At 43.9% G+C, this 12,556-nt stretch overlaps 1 protein-coding gene across 1 annotated transcript in view; it reads right to left on the bottom strand.

Annotated features, from left to right (window-relative positions):
• MELK (maternal embryonic leucine zipper kinase) overlaps positions 1 to 12,556 on the bottom strand; it is a 350,951-nt gene that overhangs the window by 312,549 nt on the left and 25,846 nt on the right. Inside the window, exon 2 of the mRNA XM_086961674.1 lies at positions 10,292 to 10,392. Within this exon, the coding sequence (XP_086817800.1) occupies positions 10,292 to 10,355 (64 nt within the window). The 5' untranslated portion in view covers positions 10,356 to 10,392. The remainder of the gene's footprint in view (positions 1 to 10,291; positions 10,393 to 12,556) is intronic.

Here is a 12,556-nt window from a genome sequence, read left to right as displayed (position 1 = left end):
ATACAGTCGCCACCCATTGCTTTAGGACCATTCCCAATCCATCATGTTCTCCTGATTACTATTATTTCCTCCAATAACCGCTGGTAATGGGCAATAGAGTTTCCCTGCTAGCCAGTGTACCACCTTATTTTTTACTTGATTAGAACTCCACTTCAGCTTGTTTCAGTGGAGGTGCATTGGCCAGAACGATTACAAAGTGTGTGCAGGTTGGTGGGAGTTGCATATTTACCTCATCAGATACAGGGGTCAAGGATGTCCTATCTGCAGTAAGAGCTTGATTGTTATGTCTACCAAAGGCACAATAACCACCACAGGCTTTTGACGTTTGGGGACCCCTTTCATTCCCAGGGCGATGTGTAGAGTATGATGCTTGATGGCCACCTAAAAGGGGGCGCATGGAGCTTGGAATGAAATTTGTTCCTACTACTGGCCCCTCCCCCTGGGCAGGATTTGACAATGGGTTGGGTGTGACCAGGTTGTTCAGGCTAGTAGGTGCTGTGAAACCAGAAGAGGGGGTTACTATGGTCAAGCCACTAGAAATAGGGCAGGATAAAAGCTGCAAATGCAATAATCCTACCTCGTTGCCAAGGGAATCTACCAATCCTTATAATTGAGACTTTTTATACAAGGGTATCTAAAACCCCATTATGTTCATTTCCATCTTGGTTAGGATTTCACGTGGGTTGTTTTTCACAAACTGGTGGTAAATCCCCCTTTTCACCTTCACCTTAATTTTGGTTAGGAAGAGACCCAAAATAGGTGTCCCTCTCGTTTTTATCCTCCCACACCCCCCCCCCCTCTTTCCTTAGTGGCACTCGCATAGTTGCGAAGGCAATAAATACCCAGCCAGATGGTCCGCAGCAGGATTTGTCCAAGGATGCTTCTCTCTCACATTTGCATACTCTACTTTTCTTTTCCCTATGGTCTAACAAACAGTAACAGCAGCAAACACACCACTCAGTATGCAGGAATTATTACAGTAGTTGGGATGAGGCTTCTTAACCAGTTTGTTGCTTCGACGTTCTGCCCCAGTGCTGAATGTTCGAAGAAACAGGTGCGGCCGCGTCGGCCAACGGCCGTGCGCAGCACTGGAACGGTAGTGCTTGCGACGACCGTTGGCCGACGGCAGCACTAAAGGGGTTAAAAGCAAACAGGACTCCAACAAAGTTCCAAACGGCAAGTGCATCCGGGTCCGTGCCTATTAAGTGCCCCCCAAATCAACATGTAAATAGCAACTTCACTGCAACTGTCCAGCAAAGGAACACAGTTTTTCCTTCCCAGATACCACTATGGACAGTGAGGGTTGCTGAGCCAGTTCACACTTACTTCAAAGTGTCTAATCGAAAACAGAGGCCAAGGGGGTCGTCCCGGCCTTTTCCTGTCAATGCAACGCATGCAGATAGGACCTGCGGGCGGCAGTGGGTTCTTTACAGTGCAATTACAGAGGTCACGCCAAACTCCAAACAGGACTCTGCAGCTGTGCCACCTAGCTCAGACAGCTGGGAAATCACCTAGCTCAGAGAGCTGGGAAATTAAGTCCAGTGAAATATTCTGGGGTGCTGCAATGCTGTGGGCTTTCTTGCAGCAACAGACTGCCCGTTTGCCATTCAAACCTGGAAGGCTGCAGTGCATCTGAAACTCAGCAGAAGAAATGCAGAGTAATTCCTCATTATCAGAGGAACTTTGAGTCAATTATCCAGGAACAGTTCACAAAAACACTTGGATGGCTTTCTCCCTTGTTGCTCATCCTGCTAAAATCGACAGCCCTCGATTACTCCTGCCTTTCAGATAGCAGTACAAAACAAGCATTTGCTATGCAATAGGTCTCATTAGGAAAGTTTGCGCTATTGGTATTGTAAATAACACATTTTGTATTTATGTGTTGGTTTTGAAAATAGCTAAATTAATAGCTATGTCATTTACAATGCCAATAGTTTTAACTTTCGCAAATTTGACACCTATAGCATTTGTAATGCAATATGTGTTGCATTTACGTGACTTTGATGTATTGATATTACAAATAACAATGGCTTTTATTTTTTGTTAATAATTAATACTTAAATAAAAGGTTATTGTAATTTATAATGGCAATAGCTTAAACTTTTGTAAATAACTTGTGAAGATTATGTTCAGTGTATTTTATTGTGATGAAAATCCAAGTACAGAAGTGAAATATTAACATCTTTTTGTGACATTTGTATTAAAACTTGAAACATTGAGAGAACATATTTGAACCAGTTGTTGAATGGTTGCACAAATAGATGCTGTGGTGGCGCTGAGTTATGTTGTGGTGGCGAACGAGTGATGCTGTGGCGTTCAGTGATGTGGTAGCGCATAGTGATGTTGTGGTGCCCCCGAGTGGTGGTGCTGAGTGATGCTGTATGCTATGCTAGGTTTTGCTATCCTATGTTTTGTTTTGCTATGTTTTGCTATCCTATGTTTTGTTATGTTATGCTTGGCTATGCTTTGTTATGTTATGCTATGCTAGGCTATGTTGTGTTATGTTTGGTATGCTATGCTATGTTTTGTTATGTTTGGTATGCTATGCTGCTATGCTGTGTTTTGCTATGCTATGTTTTGCTATGCTATGCTTTCTTATGCTATGCTTTCTTATGCTATGCTTTCTTATGCTATGCTTTCTTATGCTATGCTTTGATTTGTTTTGTTATGCTTTGATTTGTTTTGTTATGCTTTGATTGGTTATGTTATGCTATGTTTTGTTGTGTTTTGTTATGCTATACTATGTTTTGTTATGCTATGCTATGCTAGGTTTTGTTTTGCTATGCTTTGCTATCCTGGTGTGTGTGTGTGTGGTTGTGTGTGTATAGGGTGGTGTGTTTGTGTGTGGGGGGGGGGGGGGTTGCGTGTGGGGGGTGAGGGGGCAATGTGTGAGGGGGCAGTGTGAGAGTGTGTGTGTGTGTGTGGGGGGGGGGGGGTATGTGAGTGTGTGGGGTTGTGTGTGTGTTGCTCCAGACTGAAAGCACTTCCCCCATAGAGGTGCCCCCCGGAACAGGAGACTGTGCTCCAAATAAGGACCTCGAGAAGTGATGTAAAGCTCCAGGCTGGGTTTCCAGCCCTCAAGCAATGCTGGTGCGAAGCCAATAATAACGGACACAAGGGGTGTGACGAGGATGCTGCTCGCGCGCACACACACGTACCGCCCTGCTAGGTGCAGTTTTCCAATTTATAGCTTTGGCAATCGTTGGACCTTCGGTAATGCAAATAAAGCATTATTGCATAGCATTGCATTGTATCGTTGACTGTTTACATTCCTGCCTACATACATTATGCAACATTTCTTTGAAGTTACCAGTCCGGACAGTTGTTGTTTCTAATGGCTGCTTATCACCTTAATAACTCTCCCCGTCTCCACCAGCCCCCTCCCGCCCGGTCCCCCTCCCCTTGGTGTCAGGGCCCACCGAGCTGCCACATGACCACTGATAAGAGTGATGGATGGGCTGTGGCTGGCTCCACTGGGTCCAGTGCTCGGCTGGGAGCATCTTAGTGCACCGGTGGCCAGGAGTCTGGCAGTGTGAGAGGAGGAGAGAGAAAGAGGGCAGGGGGGGGGGGGTGGAGGGATGCGATGGAGAGAAGCAGGGAGGGTGGTGTAGATCAGGGCAGTCTTAGAGGGAGATGAGAAGTGTGAGGGAGGGAGGGAGGAATATGGAAAAGAGGATTTAAAGTAAGAATAACAGGTGGAAAAGAGGAGAGACCAGTGGAGGGAATGAAGAGGGGAAGGGGAAAAGAGAACACCGCTACAGATGAAATAAATTGGTATATACAGGAAAGAGACATTGGAGGGAAGGGTAGAATGGAAGAGAGAATGGAGGGAAGTAAAAGAGGGTTTAGATTAGGGAGGGAGGGAAAGAAGGAGAGGGTGGAGGAAGGGAGCACGACAGAAGTTGGACACAGGGAAGGAAACAGGGAGGACAGGAAAGGAGGAAGTGACTTTGTCTCACTGGATAAGTAACAGCTGCAGGAATTTCTCAGAGGTCAAACAAAACAAAAACAAGAGCTGGGAGAAGCCCTTGGGAGACCAGATGGTTTAAACAGAAAGGGCAGGTTTAGAGGCGGGTCACAAGGGCATGTGGCTAGTGCCAAGAATTGTTGAGCTGGGGAGGAAATATTGCAAACCTGGCGTTTGTGAGCCTGTGCAAGAATAGAAAACAGTGGCCTTTCAAGTGAGAAACTGGTGGAGTACAGAAGGGTAAGAAGAGTGTGGTGTTAGCCATCCAGGAAGGCATGAAGGGGAGCCAGAGCGCCCTGACTGATGGGGAGTTTAAAGAGACATTGTTGAGGTGTAAGTTGAATCAGTGTTCACTGTGGAAAAGTAGTTTCCCCAGTCGAGTGCTGTGCGCCTGTGAGGGTCTAGTTGAAAGATGCATGGGTCCTGGTTTAATTGGAATTTGAGGCCCTCGTCTGAGTAACTGTTCTCAGAATGTCCGCAAAATAGACAGTTTTAGGAAAAAATAAGAGGGGAAAAAAAAACCTTACAACAGTGGTTCCATCAGAAGTGGGATAATCTTTCCTTTGAAATACATCCCTGTACTTGCTTTTATTTTTGGTATTCCCTTCTGCCAAGCTTCCATAGTTTTTATGTAATTTATTTTCCCATATTGCACCTTTTTTCCATCCTTCGGATATCACTTCATTAAGATGTGTTGCATTCCCTCAGACAATATGCGGAATTGGATGCATTCTAGGGGTTCACTATACGTTTAATATTGAATTGCAAAATTACTCTTCAGTTAATCACGTGAAAGATATCTTTTAGTTTGCTAATGCAACTACATGTGCATGACAATTGTAAGAACAGGAGGTGATGCAAGTAAGATACCAAATGTGAGTATATCGGGGGAGAGGGAGTTGAGAAGCAGGAGGGGGGTTGGTTAGTCAACCAAATTTGGGGTAGTTTCTACTGGCAGATTACTTGCTGCCATGTTCATCTAAGCTGTCCTGCTTCCTCGACTAGCTCATGTGACTGACCAATGGAAGGGGCCGGGTTTCTGGTCGCTTGTGGAAATCCCCAGTTACCCATTATCAGAATAAATCTTGGCTGCAGATATCAGAGTTATGAACATAGTATCCAGTGTGTTAAGATTATAGCTTAAAAATGTACACATACATAAAAGCAACGTTAAGGTCCTGCAGCGAAAAAAAAAGCATTTTTAAGAAATATATTTAATACACATTGGAGCGGGTCTGATAAAAATAGGCTAAACGAAAACCTTCAGAAAACAAGCACTGGCGTTGCCAATAGGTTTCGCATTTGGAAAGTTGGAGCTATTGCTTTTGTAAATGACATTTTATACTTATATATCGTTATTGGCATTATCAATAACAATATATAAATATAAAATGTCATTTACAAAAGCAATAGCTCCAAATTTCCAAATGCGAAACCTATTGGCAACGCCAGTGCTTGTTGTATGTGTGAGTAAGTTTGTGTTGGTCAGAGGGGGGTGGGGCAGACAGATATTTGAGGTTGTGGGAGAACACATTTGGCTACTTTATGGCTCCTCATACAGGTTCTCAAGCTGGCACTGCCTCCATCTTTATTTATTTTACATTTTGTTAATTTGTTAAGTGCCACATGTCACCTTCTTGTTACTACGGAGTACTGATCTTTGAGCCTGTCTGTTGAACCTTCTTACTTCGCTATTGTCTCTTGTTATGGTAGGTGGCTGTGCACGTACTTATAGGTCTGTTGTGTGTAATGCCAATGCTGGATAGAGTTTTGGTTATTAGGAAGAGCTGTAACCCTTCTGAAGGCCATTGTCGGTTTTTCACGCTCCTCGGGCATTAGTGGCAGCTTCCGAAGGTTTTGGTTGTGTTTTTCCTTTTTTGGAGGTTTGAGGTAGAGCACAGCTTAATTTGTGCCCGTGCTCGCTCATGGCATTGTCAGTCTTTCTTTAAAAAAGCGCATGAGCAAATTGTTTATCAATTCAATACACTATTACGAAAACAGTAATATGAAGGTGGTCAGGCGACTCTTACAATTGTGGGTCACCTAGTGTTGTCAGAATTGTTACATTGGTACAACTGTAATGGTAAGCAGGTATTGTTTTTTTTACCTTCCTTCTAACTGCGCCTTTCAGAAATGTAAGATGACTTAGCTACAGATTTTCAAGACGCTGACGAACAATGTAGAGAAGAGTGGTGGGCGAGAGACAGACGACTGTAACGCAGGCACGGGGGTTGTGAGACACGGAGGCAGCGTGAGACCACATACCATGTATGTTACACACATATTCCCGTAGGTCTGTATTACACAGACAGGGGGTGGGTTGTCTGTGAGAGAGAGCCTGTGTTAGGCGGGGGAGAATGAGTTAGACAGAGTGGTAGGAAAGGAGGTGGGAGGTGCACGGCCGTGCTAATTACAACACACGGCAAGAGCAAATGGAAGAGACACAGGACAGAATAAGGAAGGAAGGGAGACAACGGAGCGTGAGGGGGTAATAAATAGACTAGGAAGATAAAAAGACGGAGAGAGGGATGGGGTATGTAGCGACGCAAAGAAGGAATAAACAAGAAAACGATGGGAATCGAAAAATAGAAACGAAAGAAAAACAAGCTAAAACCGGGAAAGCAAGACTATTCCGCCATGCTCGGCTCGAAAAAGCAAATGGCCGGATGGGGGCGGGAGAGCCTGGTGGGGGGGGGGGGTGGGAATGCGTGCGAGGGGAGAAGTGTGATAGGCAGATGGGCCGGATGGGGGCGGGAGAGCCTGGTGGGGGGGCGGGAATGCGTGCGAGGGGAGAAGTGTGATAGGCAGATGCGCGGAGGGAAGCCGGATGGGGGCGGGAGAGCCTGGTGGGGGCAGGCGGATTAGGGAGATGCTCGTGCGTGTGTGGTCACGTGACCCGCTTTTGTGGTCACGTGACCTCACATGCACTGTAAAGAAACCGCAGTGGAAACGGCAGTGGTTTCACTATTCGATCGAGCCCATGAATTTTCGCCTATTCCATTCGCAAGCGAATGGTAATAGGCGAAACCTAAAAAACACTGGATTACTCTAAAACTGATGAGAGCTGGCAGGTCCAGTAATCCACACGGACCTCCTGGGCCCAGCCTTTAAACTCCCAGAGCCCAGAAGGCATGCTCCCTCTGAATGCCTGTGCTGTGAAGAGCGTGACTGAGAGGTTAAGTACACACCGAGGAATAGCTTGGGTCGGTTTGTGTCTGTGCATAGCGTGACTACCGACTGGGGTTTTGTACTAGCCAAGCAATAGTTCCTGTGTGTGTCCGTTGTTTTGAGGTGGTGTTACCCTGAAAGTATGTTAAAATCGAGGGGTAAAAAACGGACGGGTAATAATTGACCACTACTCACGCATGAAAACAAGTGAAAGAATGTAAGCAAAGCGGAAACAAGAAAATGGAAGTGTGAGACAGAGCGAGAGACAGAAGAGAGTGTGTGAGACAGAGCGAGAGACAGAAGAGAGTGTGTGAGACAGAGCGAGAGACAGAAGAGTGTGTGTGAGAGAGCGAGTGACAGAAGAGTGTGTGTGAGAGAGCGAGAGACAGAAGAGTGTGTTAGAGAGCGAGAGACAGAAGAGTGTGTGAGAGCGAGAGACAGAGACAGGGTGTGAGAGAGAACGCAAAGCCAGAAGATATGACATGAAGAGGGGGCGTGTTTGAGAGAGAAGGGGGGCAAGGAGTGAAAGAAAGGGAGGGATGGAGCGGATGCTGGGATGGGGGGCGCAGAGAGGCAAGGACTAAGAGACTGGATGAGGCTGAACAGACAGAAGTGTGGTTAGGGAAAATTAAGCATAGCAGCAAGTTAGCAGAGCTGGATAGAAAGGAGAATTCTGCATGAGGGACAGAAGTGAGTAGGGTATGGAATGCAGGAGTTGGGGCTAGGCAGTGGGGAAGAGGGACAGTAAGTGAGAGCAACCATGCCAGCATTCCGATTTACGAGCAGATGGTCCTGTTTAGGACATGCGGAGCGCGTGAAGTGGCTGGTGGCAAATGGAATCAGAGCGTCCGCGGTCGCTTTGTTGTTCTTGTCTTGCTTTCTGGGAGGGGTAGGGGGAGCGAATTCCTGTGCACGCGCCTGGCTCACATGAACTGTACGCGATCTGCAGTGGGTAGACTTTTCGGAACGCTTACTATAAATCTCGCCTACGATCCCTACGGGGTGGAATAGACGAGACCTAAAAAGCTATCACTATGCAAACTTCCTGTCTGTGTTCTAGGCCTTTATCCTATCAGAGATTGATAGAGTCAACATATTACTGGTCTCGCTAGTGTTCAAGAACACCAGTCAAAGTAGTTTATGGGATAGTTTCCCTTTTCACCAACTACACAGCGTTCACACACAACTTCCCTACTTTGACACATCTACATTGGCACCACGTCCCTGCCAGAATCCACTTCAAAGGCTGCAGAATAATCTGCAAGGTCATTCAGACCAAGTCAATTGTACTACGTGCCCTCCTTGCTTAACATGTTCAGTGCCTTCTGCACTACCAGAAGAACTTCAATCGACAAAGCTGGGAATTACAAAGCCTAATTAAGAACACATGCCAATAAGCTTGTCATACTTCTAGATAAAGACATTCAAACAACTTTGCCTTGCATCTCATACTTGATACTTTCCTAGTGCAATTGAGACAAGGTCATAAATATTCCTCTTCACATCTTCCTACTATCTCAGACTGTACATGCCACAACCCCAACTCAGTTAGGTAAAACCTGGGGTTGTTCTGAAAGAAGAAACTGTACTAGCAATTGCAAAGTTTACACAGGAAAGAGACTGAACATAAGTAGCTCTATTTTGTTCCAGAGCTAAAAATAGCATTTCTTTAAAAAGAGACTAAGTTTAGTTGTAAAAGGTCACTCAAGCTGATAGCAACTAACGACCTGCTCAACTGAAAATACCATGTGGGCGGTGTGGGGAAAAGGGGGCTAATCAGCATAATTTAATTGAGGCAAGTGTTTTTCCCTCGTGGTGAATTAACTTCAACGTCAAAGACTTCTTTTAGAAGAAGCTAGAATTTTCTTTAAAAATTCATCACTCACTCACTAGCAAAGAGTTACAGCTAAATATGGAGCATGCGAACCATTACCACATTTTTAATTTCTTAAAACCTAATTTTACTAAAAATAAACACATGCTTTAGTAAGGTTAACTAGAGATTCCAATTACAGGGCACTATATACCAATGTATTTAATACGTTTTTTTGTTTCTATGCAATATTCTAAAGAGTAAAAAACCTGTATCAAAGGCCATTAGAATTATGTGCATCTGTTGCCAAATAATAATGGAGTTAAGCACACTTGCCACATAATTCACTATCCGCTGAAGAATTTGCATACATCAACAAAAATGTTTCTAGAAGAAACTGATCAAAAGCTAATATAAAAAAAAAAAGCACAACACGCGGAGTCAAGCATACCCAAGTCAAAGGCTAACTAGAAATCTTTCAGGTGATGAAAGCTGTATTCATGTTTTAAATCGACACAAATTATGTGAATTTCTTCTCCAGAAAGTGTTAAAAAAAGCAAACCACATGCATAGTTCATTTTCTTGCTGTTTAGCATAATCTGTCTCGATATACAATTCCAGTTGACCTGGTTTTATCCAATTTTAATCACCCATGTACCATGGATAGAATCAGAAGAGATTAGAACATGAACAGAAACTTTATACTTTAAGCTGGCGAGAAACTGAATTGTTGGTAAGCAGCTCTCCGTAACTGGTTTGCTCCGAGGAACATTCTAGACAAGAAGTCTGTCTGGTGGTAATCAGACTCCACATGAGGAAAGTCTAAATGTTGTGAAGATAACCACTCTACAGTTTATGCTGTATAACACACTCGCTCCGCCTCAGAAGAACACCTCTTCTTCCAGCAACCCAACATTTCCTACTAAGTGGTGACATAGATTTAGCTGTTCAGGGAGCGAGTGCGTTTGGACTGACCTGCAACAGTCAAAGGAGATGGTGGGCGTTCACATGACTGTAATAGGTAATCCCCCATCTCCCTCTGGTCGAACAAACTAGAGAGGTGGTGGACATTTGTCCCCCATTTTCCTGTTTCCTTTCAGCTCTGGTGACACAGGAGGTTGTGTATAATCCCACTGTTCACATACAGATTTAAAATACAGTTTTAGACGACCCCCCCCAAAGTGATCTTATTTTTTAGCACTGAATTTTTTTTCTCCAAAACGGTATTTTTGTGACTAATTTCCTATGGATGATATATATATTTTGTATTATTTTATTTCAAATAAGTAGATAGACCATGGGTGGCTCACCAGAGGAAAAATGAAATGGGAAACCGCACTTACCCGTTCCAATCGTTTCGTGCAGGTCATAATACTTGAGAAGTTCATCATAGTCATCCACGGCCATGTTAGTTACCACAGAGGGATTGTCCGTGATGGAATGCCTGTGTATGAAATGAAGCAAGTAGTTTTGTAGGAGTTAAGAAAGTAGAATTTTACTACACATGGCACTTTTACACAGTGATTGGCTGTAGAAAGCAGCCAGCAATTTCCTGCTGCTTGACCATGCATTGTGACGTGGCTCATTTGGGAAAGAAGTCCTTTCATTTACTGTAATGACTAATATCAATGGAATCTTGTTACAAATTCAGTGCTGACCAAGCACGACGTAACCAAGCAACTAAAATGTAGGGAAAATAATACCTTTCTAAAAGCCAGAGTCGCCTTACCCCTCAAAAAAGCTATCATATTAGTAGAGGGCAGTCTTAACATCTACTATACAAACTTAGCAAGTAGTGCTTTCACTGCAAGCAGCTAGAAGGACACAGCTAAGTAGATTTGCCCAATAGGTTGGCAAATAAAATAAGGTAGAGCTTATAAAATTTGCATCACAGCACACAGTGGAGCATCATTTCCTCAGGAAATTGCCCAAAACACCTGAAGAGTTACAATATTTAGCATCTGATCATTCTATGGATAACACGACAAAATAAACCTCCTGAACACAGTTATACCATAACATTGGTATGCATCACTTACAAAGTATTAAAATACAGAATCGAGAGTTCACCCGGACTTTAGACCACTTTTTACTTACACTACCTTGCGCAGGTATTTATCTTTATCGCAAGTTGTTAAAAAACCCTAGATGTTATCCTGGTGAACAGAATCCTATAGACTACTTTTATTGTATTATTAGTTAACAGCTAACAAGGAGATTGCAAGACATGTTTGGCATCAAGACTTTGGGACATAAATCTGTATTGTCAAGCAATGAATATGCCCCCAACGGGCTCTAGTCCGGGGGTAAACCTTTCAGGCGTTACCTTTCCATTTTCCCTACTGTCATAATCACTAGACTAGAGCATATTCTTCAACAAGTTATCAGTGTGCTACATTGCTAAGCGGAGTTACCAAGGGGCTAACAGTCTAACTCAGTGGTTCTTAACCTGTGGACCACTGAGCCCCGCCTCACCCCTCCCTCCAATCAGCGTGCAATGACTGCTTAGATAATTAATTATTAACAGGTTAATATAAAGAAGGAAAACGTACAATTTGAAAATCTTAAAACGTTATGCAACTGTGGAGAAATTTTAAATTGGAGGCCAAAAATTAAGTTGGTATCCTCAGATAGATTTTTGGGAGCTCTACTAGTACATCAAACAAAATACAGTGAGGACAATGTGTGTATCTATGTTAAATTAAAACATTTGATCTTTTTTGTATTGGTTTCATAAATGAGCTTCAAATAATCGAAATTGTTTTTAGCTCAAACTGGTGCAATGTGGCATGGTACAATTAAAAGCTAGCTGGCCCCTTGTCTGCTATATTCAGTCACATGCAAAAGTGAACATTTTCCAAATAGCTGAATCATAGCCAAGTGACAAGTTGGTTCGTGGCCTAATCAAATGACGGCATTCCACTGCTTTATACTTTACTGACTGAGTGACAAACGTGTGATCGAGGACTTTTCAATTATTATTTATTAAATTAAATTTGTAATGCGCGCAGCTACCCAAAAAGGGTTTCCCAGCGCCTAGCAAATCGATAGAGGGAGAGTGAACAGGGGAGCATTTTCTGCAAAAAGAGCCAAGTCTTAAGGTTTCTTCGGAAGCAAAGATACGAAGAGCCTTTCTTCAGAGAAACATAAGGGAGTTGTAAATTGTAAATGTAAATTGATACTTGTGTAGCGCACTACTCACCCGCAAGGGTCTCAAGGCGCTTGTACGAATACCGCTGTGGAACCCATCCTGACTTTCCCTGTGAGGCGTCCACTCCTGGGCACCCCCAAGGTGGAGGCCAGGCATCCTTAGCGTTGTGGGGCCGTTGTGGAGATTAAGCAAGCTATTGCCCAGAGTTGCAGAGTGGGACTCCATGATTAGATTAGGCACCGAGGCGAGAATTATCAGGTCCGTGGAATTTTGAGCCCAAGACCCGCCGAGGCGGGGAATTCAACCCTGGTCCCGGGCTAGACCCCTGCATCAGGGTTTGCCGCTCTAACCATTGAGCCACACTTCTCCAAGATCTTAGGACCAAGGAAGGAAAAGGAACGGCCACCCATTCTTACAAGTTTGAATCTAGGGATTACCTGAGTAAAATGTAATTGGC

This window comes from Lissotriton vulgaris, chromosome 3_1 (assembly GCF_964263255.1).
Source record: "Lissotriton vulgaris chromosome 3_1, aLisVul1.2, whole genome shotgun sequence".
In the NCBI taxonomy this organism is placed as follows: domain Eukaryota; kingdom Metazoa; phylum Chordata; class Amphibia; order Caudata; family Salamandridae; genus Lissotriton; species Lissotriton vulgaris.
Note: the sequence above shows the minus strand (reverse complement) of the source record. Positions and strands in the feature narration are given on the sequence as shown.